The sequence below is a fragment of the Branchiostoma floridae genome, unplaced genomic scaffold (assembly GCF_000003815.2).
Source record: "Branchiostoma floridae strain S238N-H82 unplaced genomic scaffold, Bfl_VNyyK Sc7u5tJ_377, whole genome shotgun sequence".
Taxonomy (NCBI): domain Eukaryota; kingdom Metazoa; phylum Chordata; class Leptocardii; order Amphioxiformes; family Branchiostomatidae; genus Branchiostoma; species Branchiostoma floridae.
In genome coordinates, this window is record NW_023365820.1 from 547795 (window position 1) to 566261 (window position 18467).

Sequence of the window (18467 nt, forward strand, 5' to 3'; positions counted from 1 at the left end):
ACAGTCACAAACATAAAAGCATAATGTACAGACTGCTTTATGTGAATATGTCATTGAATAAAACAATAGTTATGGTTACAGTACCAATCTGATGAAACTTTTCAGGGATGCTCTGCGCCAATATCTATATCTATTTTGGCACAAATGCAGGTGTGGTTGGAGATCCACCTGTCCAAGCTGAAGCTGACCAAGATGGTGACCCTGCTGCCCTTCTTCATGGTGGTCAACAAGACCACTGCAGAGGTCACCTTCACTGAGGAAGGTCAGGAGGATGAGTACTGGACTGTCATCCAGCCAGAAGAGGTAACTGATGATTAACAGAAGAACAAATGAATGAATTAACAAATGAATTAGTGCAATAATCAATGAATGTATAGGGAGGGAGGGAGAAAGGAAAGAAATTATTGACTGTTAGTGAAGATGGTGTCATAGTTTTTTTTTTAGTTTTGCACCAAAAATTGACACAGAAAAATGACAAAATGAGAAATGATAAAGAGACTACTGACACTGTCACTGACGAAAGATATATATACATATTGGATGTTATCTTAAACGTGTGCCCATTTCGAAAATCATATCCAGTTGCTTGACACAATTTGTAATTGCTATTTGGCATGTCTTATTACCTGGATGTCTAACCTTCATCAATGACAAGGAGATTAGAAGTGTTGCAGGCACTGTTTTGTGGTTATGGTTTCTGATCTAAGTGAATAAAAGCCTTTGCGTACATTTTTCTTCAGGTTTTACCATTGTGGCCTCACTCCGGAGTTCTGAACCTCGTGGTGAGACAGCCAGGGGTGGAGAACAAGGGTGCAGAGATCCCGGTCCTGTCACAGTACTTCCCCATCCACAAGTCTCACACCACAGTTCTCAGGATGTGGAACGGCACGGCGCTCACCGTGAACGTGGCTGGAGGGATGGAGAGCCCCACAACGATAACGTTCACCCCGTTCCAGCCGGGGGATGCGCCAGTCCGAGTTGTGAACTGTTGTCACAATGCCTTTATCAGGTTCCACCAAAAGTGAGTAGTACAGTTTTGAATAGTTTCCATGGCATAGATTTAGACACAAGTACCTGAATAAAGTAATTGAATAGGATGACTTGACTGTCCAATCCCTTTACTTTTGAAGCTACATTATATCAAATTACCGTTAGAAAACAGTCAACAACGGCTTACCCATATCAGTAAAATCAAATTATAAACTTCCACTACTACTTTACTTCTTCTGCTACTACTACTTCTACTGCTTCTACCTATATTACTACTGTCTACTACTTCTACTACACTTTTACTACAAGTACCTACAGTAACTAAACCTGGGTACCATTTCTCAGTTGTAACTGCTGGCTAAATCTTTTTGCTTGCTAGTGAAAAGATCCAGTCATGCAGTGGTTACTACAGAGGATGGTACCCAGGCTACAACTCTTTACTTGTATGATTTTTATTTATTCATTTATTGATCTTGTGGGGTAGGCAAGAAGAGCGTTTAAGGTTTCAATGTCGATGTCAATGTAGCTTGGTGTACCTAATGCAACTCATGTGTCAAGTTGTGACAGTAAGTGGAGCATTTCATCTTTTTCTGAACAGTTAAAATGATTCACACATTCAAGCATCAACTGATATTTTGATGTGTAATTTGTGGCATGCCCATAGGGGTATGAGTCAAGTCATATATTGTCCTGACACCGAACCGGTCAGTGCTGTACACATGGGATGATCATAGAATGATTGAACAGGGCATCATCTGATGTTGTAATGTGTTATCTGTGAGTTTCTTACAGGGGTATGAGTCAAGTCATATATTGTCCTGACACCAAACCAGTCAGTGCTGTACACATGGGATGATCATAGAATGATTGAACAGGGCATCATCTGATGTTGTAATGTGTTAGTTATGACTTTCTTTACAGGGGTATGAGTCAAGTCATTGTCCTGACACCCAACCAGTCTGTACTGTGCACATGGGATGATCATAATTAAAAATGATTGAACAGGGCATCATCTGATGTTGTAATGTGTTAGTTATGACTTTCTTTACAGGGGTATGAGTCAAGTCATTGTCCTGACACCGAACCAGTCAGTGCTGTACACCTGGGATAATCATATTAAAATGATTGAACAGGGCATCATCTGATGTTGTAATGTGTTATTTGTGACTTTCTTTACAGGGGTATGAGTCAAGTCATTGTCCTGACACCGAACCAGTCAGTGCTATACACCTGGGATGATCATAAAATGATTGAACAGGGCATCATCTGATGTTGTAATGTGTTATTTGTGACTTTCTTTACAGGGGTATGAGTCAAGTCATTGTCCTGACACCTAACCAATCTGTGTTGTTCACCTGGGATGATCATAAAATGATTGAACAGAGCATCATCGGATGTTGTTATGTGTTATTTGTGACTTTCTTTACAGGGGTATGAGTCAAGTCATTGTCCTGACACCGAACCAGTCTGTGTTGTTCACCTGGGATGATCATAAAATGATTGAACAGGGCATCATCTGATGTTGTAATGTGTTATTTGTGACTTTCTTTACAGGGGTATGAGTCAAGTCATTGTCCTGACACCGAACCAGTCAGTGCTGTATACCTGAGATGATCATAAAATGATTGAACAGGGCATCATCTGATGTTGTAATGTGTTATTTGTGACTTTCTTTACAGGGGTATGAGTCAAGTCATTGTCCTGACACCGAACCAGTCAGTGCTGTATACCTGAGATGATCATAAAATGATTGAACAGGGCATCATCGGATGTTGTTATGTGTTATTTGTGACTTTCTTTACAGGGGTATGAGTCAAGTCATTGTCCTGACACCCAACCAGTCTGTACTGTACACATGGGATGATCATAAAATGATTGAACAGGGCATCATCTGATGTTGTAATGTGTTATTTGTGACTTTCTTTACAGGGGTATGAGTCAAGTTATTGTCCTGACACCGAACCAGTCAGTGTTGTACACATGGGATGATCATAAAGTGATTGAACAGAGCATCATCTGATGTTGTTATGTGTTATTTGTGACTTTCTTTACAGGGGTATGAGTCAAGTCATTGTCCTGACACCGAACCAGTCAGTGTTGTACACATGGGATGATCATAAAGTGATTGAACAGAGCATCATCTGATGTTGTTATGTGTTATTTGTGACTTTCTTTACAGGGGTATGAGTCAAGTCATTGTCCTGACACCCAACCAGTCAGTGTTATACACCTGGGATGATCCTACTGAGGAGAGGACTCTATGGTGGAACCTCTACAAGAGAGACAAACCTTCATTTCCAGCCAGAATAAACCAGGTATCACAATATATGTTTGAATGTTAAAATCTAATCTAGACTAATGTACAGTTTCCTTTCGCACATTGCAATCTTTTAAACAACTTAGCTGTCAAACTCGATGTTATTTGTTGCATGTCATTTTGTATAAACTTTCCTTCGTCAGTGACACTGAAGTGATCTGCAAGAAACAGGTCTTTTATACTCTAACTATGAATGAAGACAATTTCAGATGTCCAATAGGAAAGGTTGTAAGACAATTCAGACTGAAGACAATTTGGATTCCAAAGAAAACAAAGCTAAGCCAAAGTCAAGCTGAAGACAATTTGGATTTCAAAGGATATCAAGGCTAAGACACAGTTAATGCAAATGAGTCAATTAGCTCCTGTTGTTTTAGTTACAGGAGCTAAAAGTTTTGTTGGCGGGGGTGGGGGGGTGGTTCTGAATTGTCTTACAACCTTTCCTATTGGACATCTGAAATTGTCTTCATTCATAGTTAGAGTATAAAACACCTGTTTCTTGCAGATCACTTCAGTGTCACTGACGAAGGAAAGTGGATTCTTTCCGAAACGTCTGACCGTTTCAAAACCATATCCAGTTGCTTGAGTAACTATTTTTGGCGTATCTTATTACCTGGATGTCTAACCTACATCGACGTAAGCTAGTGTTAAAAGTAATTCCTTATATAGGAGAGGATATGTGCAAAACTGTTTTAACTTTAATTGCATATTCATCTTAAAGCACAATGTTTAGTTTTAGTCCAAGAAGCTCACTTCTTCAGTTTTAAATATCTTCTGTCCCTGTCATTGTTTGAGAGCCCATGTTGTTAATTTTTGTTGTAGAATCTGTAATTTTATTTAGCTTAACAAAATACAATTTCATTATCTTCAATTTTTTTTGGTCAGCTGGGATGAAACTTTTGTCTACTCCAATAAGATAATTTCCATCTCAAGAGGGAGGGGGGCGAGTCCTGGAGTCAACCCTAATAGGCACTGAGATAAAGTTGTCAATCCTATAGATAGGCTCTGATACCATCCCTTTAAGTATGTTTTAACATCTTGTTTGATGTTAATTCATTCCAGGACAATGCTGGTATAGAGACGGTCATCTTGCCCGGTACAGAAACTGCCCATGGCAGTAAGAAGAACGGGCCTGGCCGAAGTAAACAGAAGAGAACCAACATCCACTGGGTGTCATACCTGGACGGGCTACAGAGGGTGCTGTTCTTCACAGGTGCATTTTGGAATAGCTGTGTATCGGTGGGGTTCAAGCGCCAACAAACTGACCATGCTATCGGTTCTGCCTCTTTTGGCATAGTGGTTAGCGGTGTTGGGCGTGTGAGCTGGTGGCCCTCTTAGTCATCATCATATCGTTCCGTGCCAGTACTGCAGCCAGGCCACGGCCTTCTCGTTAGCTTCTAGTAGGTCCTGGTTGGAGATGTTGGGGCCTAATACACAGTCCTGTGTTGGGGCCTAATACACACTCAGTCTCTTAGTGCTACATATAGAATATAGAATCAATGGTGTTTTCCGTATCACCCAAGGTACAGTTTGTTTGTGTGTACATGTACAAGACCAATAGCAGGGTTTGGCCATGTTGTATTTTATATATATATTGTCATACCCACCTGAGAAAATACATTTCAATTGAAAATGCACCTGAAAATTGGGAGTCCTCAAGCAAATAATTGTAACAGCAGACATTCCAACGTCAGAGTCAGGTATTTGTATTTTTGACCGTGTTACACTCTGTGCGCATGGTGTATGTTCAAATTAGTTGATGGAAGCCCCCTGTGATAACAGTTTGAAGCTCGTGTGATACAGAAAGTTACTATCAGGTCAGGAACTCCCATATTGAACGTTATCACTGCCCAGGTATAACATAAATATCAATATCATTTAAGTCTTCAAGCACCTCTTGTATACCTGTGAGGTATGATACCTGCAATATTGGCATTTATATGCAAGCAAGGCAAACAAAGAGTGAGTTAGTGATCAAGAATTTTAACTAAATGGATTGATAAGTGAGTGAGTGTAGTAGAGAAATAGGAAAATGAATCACAGCTGTGTTGCCTTTATTGTTAACAGAGGATGCAAGCCTTGCCCAGGACGTACGGGAGGCCTCTGGAGAAAAGACATCGCTGGAAGCCTTCCTGTCACTAGAGGGGCTGGGGGTGTCACTTGTAAGCAGCCTCTACACAGAGATTGCTTACTTGAGGTAAAGTTTTCTCCTTATGTGATCTTGTAGAGAATTTACGCCTCTCTTTCTGTACACAGAATGATGCACTTGCGAAGATTGCCATCAGTTCTAAAGTTTGAGGTGACCTCAGGTTTAAGACACTTGACCCAAGAGTGACCTCAGCAACAGGTCAGAGGTGCAAGGTAGATGGTATCAGCCCCCGTCTCGGTTGAGGGATAGTAGATGTTTTGTAATGACTATGGCTACTCAGAAAGTCATCCTGCTTGTTGTGTTATATTCTTATTTTATGTAAAAGCATGGAATCGTAGTCCAGTATTATGTCAAGTATTCCAAATTTATTATACAAAGTCATGGGATGCTCTTATGATTTGTCCAGACGATTACAAATGTATTGAATACACTATAAGAGTAAGAGAGTAACAGTAGCAATAGAGTAACAGTAACAAGTTGTCAGAATAAGAAAGTGCTGTCCCTGGTGCTGAAAGTTGCACTGCTGTGTAATTCCTTGGTTCGGAAATTATTTTATTGTATAACAGCTAATACTGAATACACAATGCACACTACAAATTAATATGATATGTGCATGTTACAACTATGCAAAGGTTTATGAAGGGGTCCAGTTTCTTTGAAATACTATCAATATTTAGATGCCTATACATGTACTCTTTTAACTAGATCCCATCCAAATGGGGTTATGTGATATAATTGATGCAATGACAATAAGTACCTGACTTAAGTTAAGGACATCCTTTCTGATAGAATATAAAACCAGAGGCCCTGTGTTTTAGGAGAGCAATACCTCTATACACACTAAAGCTCTCACCATATCTAAAAAAACTGCATGGTTCCATTGCAAAGAGATTGGTTCAAACCTAACAGTCTGGTCTTATTATATATGCAGCTTATACCTGTTGTACGAAACCAGTAAAACCATGGTAAACAAAGAACAAACAAATAAATCATGACATTGACATATATTTTGTTTTCTAACTCCACAGTATTACCAGCACCCCACCACTCTGGGAAGTCAACTCCAAAGGCGACAGTTGGAAGATGTTGAAACTTGAGGTCGCCACGTTCTTGGAAGACCAGTTTCGGCACGGGCATCACGAGGCGGTCATGTCGGACAAAGTCAAAGCTGACTTCAAGACCATGCGGATGGTCAGACCTACTGCCGGAGACCTGCGTAGAACGTATCAGCCAGGACTGTGGTTTCAGTATCGCAGCTCTGACCACCATACAGGCAAGATGGCAGCAACTTCTTATTTTTCGTTGACAATTTGAATTAACCGTCATTTTACATTTGATTATACTAAATTACTCACAGTACTGAAAATGTTTCTTTGATGAGTATGAAGTGAATTTATGTTTTATCATATGAGACTGATTAATATGCAATATGATATAAGGAATGTGCTAACAAAATCATATGAATTCAGAAAGATATCAGTTAAATCTTCGCGGGAATTCTAAGTGTACCTTTTTTAGGCTATTCAAAGCCTGATCTATACTCTTAACTATAGATCATATATCCTGGACCAACAACTCTTTCCTTCTCTAATACTGTAAATCACAAAATATTTGCAGTGCTTTTGTTTTTTTAGGAGCCTCTTCACTGCAAGTTCATTACAAAGCAGATAGGGCTACCTTGTATGACTACTATACTATCAAAATTATTTTACCTGCTACTGGGTAATTCAAAACACTACAAAAATATTCTTTTCCTCCAAGCACAAAGTGAAACCACTGTGAAAATTAAGAAGTTTACAGTTACTGTAGTTAACGTACACAACTCCTTTTCTGTGGACCAGTGCAATGACCAAGTGGGTAGAGTGTTTGTCTTGCATTTCTTTGGTACCTTGTGAGTTCAATCCCCGGCTGTGTCAATACCAAAGAAAGGTACATGCAGCATTCTCTGCTAAGCACTCAGCATTTGGGAAAAGAGTATAATGGTAGTTGAACACACACAACACCATATGTGGACAAGGCCCTTGCTGTAGAGATTACACAAACGTTGTGTGGCCCAGGGCTACATCTATGCAATATCTGGTGCAGGAAGGACTTTAACTAACTCCTTTTGATTTTGTGACCTCCCAGAAAGAGAGAGTTCCCTAACCGCTATAGCACTGTGGTTCTAATGATGTTGGGATCATTCCTCTCACCGACAGGTCATATCTCTCCTTATGTAAGTGATAGAATCAAACAGTCTGATTCATGGCTCTAGCCAGCTCGAAATTTTTTTCCGTCAGCCAATTCCCATTGTCGCGAAAACACTATTCCAGGAGTTAGAGAGACTGAACTGAGACCTTGAAAAATGGGCTTTAATGAGATTATTGTATGCGAAAGGGCACCGACACACATTGTCAGCAATCATAACAATAGCAAAACAAATAGTGTGTGGCTTTTACGGCCGTGGACGGCGTCCCCAAGCCACATGTAGCTTCCACCAAGGATTTTTGTCCGTCAAGGTTGACGGATTGGTTCTAAAATTTTTCCGTCACACACAGCAAATTTCCGTCAATTGACGGAAAAATGGACGCTGCCTAGAGCCCTGGTCTGATTATTGTTTTTATAGGAATGCATGCCAAACTGCAGAGGCTCCAGTTGGATAACCAGCTGCAGAAAGCAGTGTTCCCCACAGTGTTGTACCCGGCCCCCCTCCCTAGGAAGGTTCTGAAGAAGATGGGACCACGCCCCTTCATCGAACTGGCACTAATGAGAAGACAGGTGTGTGGTGGTGTTGTGTCACTTCTTTTGATGTTAAACCTCTTTTTTCCTTGTGCTTACAGTAATAGATATAAATTTGGTAGGCTGGAGTCCAATCTTGTTAGCTTCAGTCTGCTTTTAAAATTAACAGTTGCTACCCCACCGAAAACAGCTTTGAATTTCATGAAAATAAGTACTAAAAGACCATAATTTGGTTCAGCTGTATCTCTCATGGACATTAAGTTATCATTTCATGGCCCCAGGCACGGCGGATAACGAGCCACTGCCCTTATGACGTAAAAATCTGCTTTATGATTTTACGCTAAATTATCTGCAATTGTTGTTAAGTTGTTTTTCATTTCATGTATTTCATCTTTATCTTATTATGTATGTATGACTCCAGGAAGATTAGTGTCATGATAATGTACACTAATGGAGATCGCAATAAAACAAAGAAACAAAAATAGCTTTCAGACTACTTTTAGTTTACTTTAACCATCACAGCTTTATGCAAAAGAGCAATTTTGTTACACGTTTAGCATTTTAGAGAACAGTTAGTTACCTAAAAACACCATTTTGTGCTAAAAGTCTGGGACAAAGATTGACCTAAAAACAAAGCATCACAAAGAACATAGCCTTAATACAATGCATTTTATCTTATATTGTTTTGATCAGGTCCCAGAGCAACACTCGGACACCATCAAGTACTGTAAGCTGTTACTGCAACAGTTCTCCGTCCGAGTGGACAAGGGTTTCCTTCTGACCGTTGCCGATTTCTTCACCACCCACATGGAAGACGAAGAAGAGAGCGCAAAACTCCAGTCCGACTACGGTAAGATCAACCTGACGCTCCGAGACACGGTCGCCGCGCTCGCAACATCCGGTACGGACAAGATCTATCTGGAGTATTTCCACTTCTCGCCGGTGAAGATTTTCATCAGTTTTAGTCTGAGCGGGGAACCCCATCTCACGCACGAACAGAAGGACACGATTACGAAGGACGTAGTGGACTTCTTTCTGGGTACGGTCGGAACGACCTTGACGAGTTTGAAGGACGTGGAGATGAAGCTGGCGTACTTTGAGAGACGAGGAGTGATGCTGACACAGACACAGCTGATACAAGACTTGCAGAGTCACTACACAGCACAGGTAACAGCAAAAAGCTAAACATGGTCAAGATTTGTCAAAAGATAACATACCAATTAGTTCTCACTGAACACTTGAAATATCTTATGCAGTATTCATCAGGTGAAAATGACCATGACCTGTCAGACATTGATTACTCAAGAGTGTCATCAGACAACGCTATCCAAAACAAGATTTTAGACAGTAATACAATAATATGCTACTGTTGCTGTTGCTGTTGTAGGTCTCACCATACAATTTTGAGTGAAATATTTAAAAAAAAAGGGGCTGTTTCAGAATCATTGAAATATATTCTCAATGTCAGGACAAAGCAACTTTCCTGTCCAAAGATAAAAACTGTTCTCAACTTGTTGTTTATTGTTGGTAACGTTACCTGTAGGCTATCCAGCAGTCTTATGTGCTCTTACTTGGTCTGGACGTGATTGGAAATCCGTATGGACTCGTCACCAAGATTGGGAAAGGCCTTGGAGATCTTTTCTACGAACCATATCAGGTTTGTCACTTCCTTGCTGCTTGTAAGAATGATAATGTGTTGCATGTCAACACTGCTGAACATCCATGTGCAAATGTTGTCAGTTACAATGGTGCTGCCCCTACTTAAACATTCTATTCTTGTGCAGAATGCTGTCTATAGTAACTGTTTGCTGTTCATAGTACTTAGCGTGCTGTTGTAATTCAATCCTCAAAGGCAAAGGTGCTGTCTCTAGTACTGTGCATGCACTTGTTATGCAAAGGATGGCATCACCAGTGCCAAAGGTGCTGTCCCTATAGCTGAACATTCTATCCCCTTTGCCAAAAGTGCTGTCCTTAGTAATAAACATGCTACTGTTATGCAAAGTTTGGATCTGCTGTTTCTGGTGCCAAACATGCTATTCTCGTGCAAAGGCTACGGTCTACAGTGCCTCTCCAGTGCCATTGGTGCTGTCCCAAGTGCTGAACATGTTATTCTTATGCAGATAATGCTATCCCTATTGTCAAAGGTGCTGTCCCTAGTGCTGAAAATGTTATTGTCATGCAAAGGATACTGTCTACAGTGCCATTGGTTCTGTCCCTGATGTTATTCTTACGCAAACGATCTGTCCCTATTGCCAAAGGTGCTGTCCCTAGTACTGAAATTGCAAAGGATATTGTCTACAGTGCTATAGGGTGCTGAACACACTATCTGCATGTTAAGGATGCTATGCCAAGTGTGCTTTGATTTCTATGTGGTGTCAATTCTTAACAGCTGAAGCAATCTTTGATTTTTCTCCTCCAGGGTGCTATTGAGGGACCAGAGCAATTTGCAGAGGGTGTGGCCAGAGGGGTGCAAAGCCTGCTGGGACATGCTGTCGGGGGTACAGCAGGAGCGCTGGCCGGTATCACAGGTGAAAGGACAGCTTTATGAGAACCATTGCATATGCCTATCAAAAATCATGTTGTCAGTAGAATTTTTGTTTGTAGACTTTGTGCTGGCCAGATTTCGATTTCTGCTCAACCTCAAAGATGCATGATGTTCTTGTGATATTTAAGTCTAGGGTTCAATATTTGCCATGCCCTGCAAATTTTCCCCTTGGGAAAGGCACCTTACAAGACGTTCCCTAACAGTGGAGTGTCAATGATGTGCGAAAAACACACATGGATTTTGTGTGCCAATGTCCACGTGTATGTGTGAACATTTGCCACAAATCATTTTTTCATAAGTAATATTGTAATGGAATGTTCCTTGACACTTAGGGAGTGTAGGGAAGGCATTTTCCCTACTGTCCATGGATGAAGACTACAGCACTAGGAGAAGACAGCGCATGCAGCAGCAGCCTACTGACATGCCATCAAGTCTGTTACTGGCAGGGCAGAGCTTCATCATGGGCATCGTGATGGGCATATCAGGTTAGCAATCCAAAAAGCATGTTTTTGGTTTCCAATTTTTACAGTGGAATTAGATGCCAGACAGTATATTGTCAGAGAGTTATTAGTTTGAGGATGACATGTGAATGTGTGATTTTATTTGCTATTTACCACTTTTTCCACACACGTGCACACACATAGTCTGCTGCACTACCAAGGTCGGCCACCAGGAAGCCCAACATTAAGGAGGACCGTTTGGTCAACAACACCTACCCATGTACTGAATGTGATTGCATTCCATCAATATGTTCTTAAGATATTCTACCATATCCCTTCTAAAGGCCCTGCCAAATACCTTTGTTACATAACCTAGTCAGGATGGCCATGCAGTCTAAGGTGTTGCATTCAGGTCACAGACTGCTTCTGCAGGTGTGGTTTTGCATCCCACTTTAAAAAAAAGTGTTTTTACTTTCTTCAACAAATTTCGTGTAATGTATTTTGATAGACCAGTTCAGGACTTGAATGTTTATAATAATAATAACTGCTCTCTTTTCATGTGGTTAAATTGTTTCACATTAGGCTTTTTCTCATAAATTCTTAGCGGGCAGCTTTGTTTTCCAAGCTTTCTTATACTGTATGATTGTATTATGGAACTGCTAAACTTTCTTTCCAACACGAATTAATATAGGGACTTACCCTAAATTTTCGGTCAATTCCGTCGACCTTGTTCACAGAATGACCCTATCTCCAGCTGTGACGTCAGGAACACGCCACTTTTGCAGGAGGGGGTCATAAGTATCAGAGAGTCTGTGCCGCCCCCCGTCTCTGTTGAGTGTGGGCCGGTGGGCTCTAATGTACACTGCCTCCTTCACTCCTCGCGCGAAGAAATCCTGTTCAGAGTCTACGATTTGGACTTTGTCCAACGAAATGGAATTAGAGCCCACCGGCCCACACTCAACAGAGACGGGGGGCAGCACAGACTCTCTGATACTTATGACCCCCTCCTGCAAAAGTGGCGTGTTCCTGACGTCACAGCTGGAGATAGGGTCATTCTGTGAACAAGGTCGACGGAGTTGACCGAAAATTTAGGGTAAGTCCCTATATTAATTCGTGTTGGAAAGGAAGTTTAGCAGTTCCATAATGTATTCTACCAAACACAGATGAACTTTCATGCTGTATGATTGTAATGTACCTGTTTTATTCCATTTTTTCAGGTGTGGTGCTGCAGCCAGTGAAGGGTGCCCAACAGGAAGGGGTGGAGGGGTTCTTCAAGGGGATCGGGAAGGGACTCCTGGGGCTCTTCTCTCGCCCTGTAGCCGGGGTGTTTGACATGGTCAGCTGGTTTTGTTTGTTTGAACCTTTATTCATTCATGAAAAGCTCAAATCAGCCAGCAAGCTGCTTTTCATTGAGGTCATGATAGGGGTAAGGGTCAGATAAAAAAACAACAGATATACAGGTTTCATCAGTGAAATTAACTTTAAGTTAATTTTCATACAATCATTTTTGCAAAATGTACTGATGGCAATTCTTGGGCTTTTCATGAAAACCTAAGTCTGTGTTGTACTAATACCCTAAATATATTATATTAGGTATCATGCTAGGACATTTTGACAAAAAGGCTTTTAGTGATGGTCAGCATACTTCACCCCCTTCACAGATCTAAACGAAGCACACAGACACAGGAAAAAGCAATATTGGCAGGCATTAGCATCATTAACTCACTTGTTTCACGGATGTAGACAGAAACCGTCACCAATCCTAATTGGTCTTTTTCAAGTAAGCCCACTTTGATTTGATCAGATGGATGCAAGGACAACTAGACAAAATTTGATTCTGGATTATTTAAATGTACATGTACATGGAATATACATGTATCATATGCACTATGTAGAATCACAGCGATGTGTGTTGTTTCCAGGTCAGCATGTCGTTTGACGCAGTGCGGCGGTCAGCGGAGGTGGGAAATATCGTGGTACACAGACAGCGAGTTCCGAGGTTCATCAACCCCGAGACTGGACTCACTCCGTACTCTGCCTACCAAGCCGTGGGGAACACACTCCTACTTGTGGGTACCATTTAGTTTTGTATATGATTATTCACTCACATTGCTAGCAAGAAGTATACAAATTGAATGTAGAATAAGGAATAAACATCTAGCACAATTCTGGAAAACACGACTGTTAACAAAAGATTTAATTGGTGCATGAGCATTTTGCCATGTTAAAATTTTATGATATTTTCTCTACAGAGACCCTACATGAAAATTATCATGAAGTAAGATTTTGCATCATGATATTCATTCACGAAGTGTACAATTTTGTACACTATGATAGAAAATATAAAATCAAGATAGACATAAAGAAAAGTTACAGAATGATGGAATTTAACTTCAATTGTGGGATTTTGAGCAACCATTTGAAAATACAACAGTTCATTCAAATGATACCTTATAATTCGATGACGTATTGACCTATCTTGTTGTCTTGTTTACAATTTTTACCATACATTGCCACTGTCAACTATAGTTATATTTTGCGCTATTCGATGCCTTTGTATAGAACATTGAGAGGGGGAAGTATGCAGAGACTGACATGTACGTAGCGCACGCTGCCGTGAACACAGAACAGGACGAACAGATGTTACTAATTACAGACCAACGGATCCTGCTCGTAGACAAGTAAGTGATGACGTTTCACGTTTGATGACATTGATTTTACATGATTGCTAGGGTGATGAAATTATGTATTATGATTTTTATTATCAGTGCAGGTGAAATTGGAGCTGTGCAAGTATTTCTGCACTTAACCTGCACTGGTCCATGTACTGGATTTTGAACATAAATGTCCTATGATGTAGATGTATGTGGATTGTTATTAGCTGAACTGACTGTTACCAGCTACAAAGAAAAAATACCAATGGTTCCTAAACAGTTTTAGTATGATCCATACTTCCTAAATTAAGAGTGGTGCAGGTAAAATTTGTCTGGTGCAGGTAATTTGCAAGGGTACCTGCACCAGTACAGGTATGCAGCAAAAAAGTATTTCAAGCCCTGTGTCTGTAATGCGTGTTTGTCATCATCATTGGCCTCCGTCCGTCTTTTCACACTTTTCATGCGTGTTTGTACATACATGTACATGTATATTGACTTTTTTTTTGCCTGTACACTATTAGGTGCTACTGGTTCTCTGGCTGGGACATAGAATGGGTCGTTCCACTTGAACACATAGTAGGGGTGCCGACCAGTGCTGATGGCAAACTATCCTTCCAACACAAGGTGAGATAGACTTGTACAAACCACTCTTTCCAGGAAGTACTGAAGGGAAACTCATAAACGTAAAAATGCACCAGACAAACCTCCAATTGGAATACATATATCTGTTCTTATTATATTTCTACAACAGTATTTTTTTAATGAGAAATTGAGTTCATATTAGTTTATTTTGCGTCTATCAAATTGAATGTTTTGTTATGACCTTCACTTAGCTCATTGTGGCAGAATGTACGGTTAAGTTCTAAATGCATGTATCAAAAGTGTGATAACAATGTCTGTTTACTCCTCCACCCCCACCCCTCCCCAAGGAGGAAGAAGAAACACCAAACCTCTTCACAGCTATAGACAAGGAGGTGGCAGTGAAGGATGAGCAAGTGTTAAAGGTATTTATAAAATGTTCCTTGTCCTACTAGACTTTCCCTATTACTTCATATTCAGAAAACGTTGAAATACAAATAGAATAAAATTTTAAGGGTCCAACTTCAGGGACATCATATTGCATGGTAGAAGCCTTAAATTTGAAAGTTATTTTTAACAGTTGCATGTGATTTGGAAGAAAATGATTTCTGTGTCAGTCTATATACTGATACTTAATTACCTTTCACAGTACTTAATGTCTTTTCACCTAGAAATTGCAACAGGAAAATATAACCATTGCCTATGGTTTGATTAATGATTTGAGTTGTCTATTATTATATATTTGCAATTATGCATACATGTACATGTATGTTTATTACAAAAAGTATATTCATTATTTTGTCTATTGCGGTTTGTCACCTTTTGAAATATTGCCTTCTTCTGTTACTTGCAGTGGCTCTACTCCCATCTAGAGCAGGTTTTGGATGATGTCAGAGGAACCTGAGCACAGATTACGTGATGTCATCACTTTGGGAGCAAACGAATCAAAGAACAATGGAAGACTGCAACAACAAAGACTGTGATCCAAAATTACTTGATTAGTATATCAGAAGTACCTCAATAGGTTTTGATGTAAGTAAAAGGAAAACAACTATAAAAGATACTCAAGGAAAAGGGATAATATATATTGTGTGGAGTATAATGAACATATCGTCATATAATGCCTATTTATTGTGAATACATAGTAAGGACTCAAGCCAAGAGAACAGAATTCGCTACTTAGTGTTGAAGCTATGCAGGTGAATTGGCACTTTTCTTGTCCTTATAATTGCTACTGTTGACTTGTCACATAGACGTAAAGAACAGGCAGAGGCTTGCTCTAAAATGCACCTAGTTAGCCAAGGAAACAGAGGTGTACCACAAGGTAGCATTTTGGGCCCATCTTAGCAATTTCAGTTGGCTCACACATTTTAACAGTTCTGACCAATACAAAATCATATGTAAGGAAATAATGCCCATTACAGATGATAGATACATTTCTTTACTAGAACTTTGATTTTATCAACTTCATAATTTAAGGGTACATACTTGAAGGTATAGTGACTTATGTTACCTGTTTGAGGGATTCCGTGTGTTATCAATTTGCATTCCAAGCTGGAAACAATGCTCACTCTTATTGTACTTCAAAGATCACTTGATGCAATCAACTCAATGTCTTTGCCAAGGGTGTTTAAGAAGTCATGATTCATAATTTTCATAATGGGCTATGGTTCTCTAAAGTCGGAAGCCTGTGCAGAAAGTCTTGCAGCATTCAAGAATTAGAACTTTTGCCTATGTTGAAGAAATAGAAACCAGCGATGCTACAAGTCTGCAAAGGAGGCAGGCCGCTATAATTTTTGTTGTGTATGTAAAAGTATATGTAAATCAGCAGCAGAGGAAGTCTTGTAAAAATGTGGGTTTTTTTTTTTTGGAAACATGTTCCCATTATCATCATTATCAGGGCTTGAAATATTGTTATCTTCTGTCAGGCACCATATGGTATGTAGTTATAAACTGCAATTTTTCTGAAAACTCTTCCAATATACAAATATGCGATCTTGCCCTACTCCATTCCGTTAAGCGCATAGTAATTATACGTTCCGTTGCAAGAAACAATATTTTGCCCTGTGGGATTATCTTTATTTTTCTTTGCAATTTAGGAATTATTTTTGCAAATTGTACAAATTGTAGATTACAAGCGAGTATTTTGAGCCCGGATTATTCATATACACGGTTTGTTTACGCTTCCTTGGATGTATTTGGGTTTAGCCTGGTAACGATTTCAAAAGGGCCAGCTTACAGCCTATTTTTCCGACCGTCCTCTCTATAATCACTGCCACTGCAAAAATAACCCCGTAACATTTCTCCGGCGTTTGCTAACGAACTCGGCGGGATGGCAGTACACTCTGCACCGCAGAGGCACGGTGAAGCTCCCGGTGGTATGGTTACCAGGCTAAGGATTGCTTCCTTGTATCGAGGCTTTATGTATGAAACAAAACAAAAGTAGAATACGGGTCAGGAACAACTTGGTCAGCCGTTTTGCTGCTACTGTACTTACACTTCTCAGTGTTGCAAACTTCAATACACGTCTCTGCAAAAAATATCTTTCATTGAAATGCTAACAGGGTATACATTGCGCAAGGTAACAGTCAAGTAACTGGATAAAATTTTCAAACAGTAAAGAAGGCTTACGCGTCAAACTTTCGTCACACTTCCGACCTTGCCTTTAAATTCAATACCGCGAAAGAACATTATCTCCTGTAATCAAATGCAATTAGCTAATTGACGTATTAGCTTTCATAGTTTCTTGACTTCGTCTTGCATTGAACCCTCTTAGAATGGTCTTCAAATTATCAACATATTTCATTTTCAGATGATTGGTTCAAAAGTCGGTAAATCCAGATGTTCGTCCTATTACTGGTGAAAGACATTGGATGCTGTCTGGAACGTATGACTGTTTCCAAATTCTATCCAGTTCCTTGATAAAGCCATGTTGATTTGATGATACGGATGACATCCTCTCAGACCCCCAAAACTGATGCAAATGAAAAACATAAAAAAAATTGCCTTTATTTTAAAATCTAAGTGGTTGGGAAGGAGTATGGTATACTGGACAATAGATTCCCATTTTAATTTGTTCGTTCACATTTTTTTTACCTTGGCATTGTATTACATTAGTGTACGTTTTTTCTCTCCATATTTTTGCGATCTATAGCATATTTTATAGCTGCTTTGTGCCATATACAGTATGTTGAAAACTTTTTCTTTTCTTTTTGGAAACGGTCGATGAACGCTCGGATGTCATCCATATAATCAAATCAACAAGCCATAATAGTTACCTTGCGTATTTCATCACCGGGATGTCTACTAGTATTATAACCTTTGTCAGCATAGGGTATACATTGTATCATGCGTGTAGTATAAAATCATTCTGGTGACTGTGTGGTTAAGTTCTTCAATTTCTGGAGAATAATATCTAGATTACTTCAAAAGACGCTTGAACACGTGTTTCAGATGTTGTCCGTATTCAATGATTGCGTGATACAGTATGTGGTCACCATTATATGTTGTGTATTCATGCTGCTGAGATTATGTGATGCAACAAGATGATCAGGAATTCTATTTGATCTCCTTCTTTGTCATTTTTGTTTCGCTGACAATTTTCATGCAAGATAAATAGAATAGATAGAAGGATATTGTCATAATCTTCTTAACTAGAATGAAATATGTCCGTGACCATGCATGGATTTTTTCAAACTTGTTTCAAGGCAGACAATGGCAATGTGGCACTACACTCAAGTTAGTAACTTATTCTCACTGAGCCACATACAAAGGGAAGTTAGAAGCTAAAGTTAGCTCCATGGCCATTTGAGGCTGTAAATGCAGTTGGTTAAGCCCCCTTCACACGAGAGCACGAATGAACCGGAATGCCGTTGGAATGAAAATTATTTTCTATTCGTGGCAATTCTTGGCAATTCTTACTGTATTCTAAACATTCTTACTGCATTCCAGATATTCGTCGCCGTTCTTCTGGCTGGCTCGAAAGTTTTTGACATGTCAAAAACTGTCGAGGTACATTCGAAGTGGAGAAATATCGAATGGCATTCATAGTGGATTCTAAGTGTATTCTAACTATTCT

General features: G+C 39.8%; 1 protein-coding gene across 6 annotated transcripts in view; it reads left to right on the forward strand.

Moving 5' to 3' along the window:
• LOC118408737 (vacuolar protein sorting-associated protein 13C-like) overlaps window positions 1–17854 on the forward strand; it is a 45262-nt gene extending 27408 nt beyond the window's left edge. For 4 of the 6 annotated variants that reach the window (XM_035809588.1, XM_035809590.1, XM_035809593.1 and 1 more), the window contains 17 exons: window positions 151–303; window positions 741–1021; window positions 3170–3305; window positions 4367–4517; window positions 5372–5501; window positions 6482–6726; window positions 8059–8210; window positions 8865–9338; window positions 9715–9828; window positions 10591–10699; window positions 11049–11201; window positions 12374–12492; window positions 13079–13225; window positions 13719–13837; window positions 14332–14434; window positions 14740–14814; window positions 15243–17854. In XM_035809588.1, the coding sequence (XP_035665481.1) occupies window positions 151–303; window positions 741–1021; window positions 3170–3305; window positions 4367–4517; window positions 5372–5501; window positions 6482–6726; window positions 8059–8210; window positions 8865–9338; window positions 9715–9828; window positions 10591–10699; window positions 11049–11201; window positions 12374–12492; window positions 13079–13225; window positions 13719–13837; window positions 14332–14434; window positions 14740–14814; window positions 15243–15293 (2712 nt within the window). In that variant the 3' untranslated portion in view covers window positions 15294–17854. Of the gene's footprint in view, window positions 1–150; window positions 304–740; window positions 1022–2794; window positions 2847–3169; window positions 3306–4366; window positions 4518–5371; window positions 5502–6481; window positions 6727–8058; window positions 8211–8864; window positions 9339–9714; window positions 9829–10590; window positions 10700–11048; window positions 11202–12373; window positions 12493–13078; window positions 13226–13718; window positions 13838–14331; window positions 14435–14739; window positions 14815–15242 lie in introns of all 6 variants that reach the window. The other 2 variants (XM_035809589.1, XM_035809592.1) reach the window with 2 other exon arrangements.
• Window positions 17855–18467: the final 613 nt, after the last annotated feature.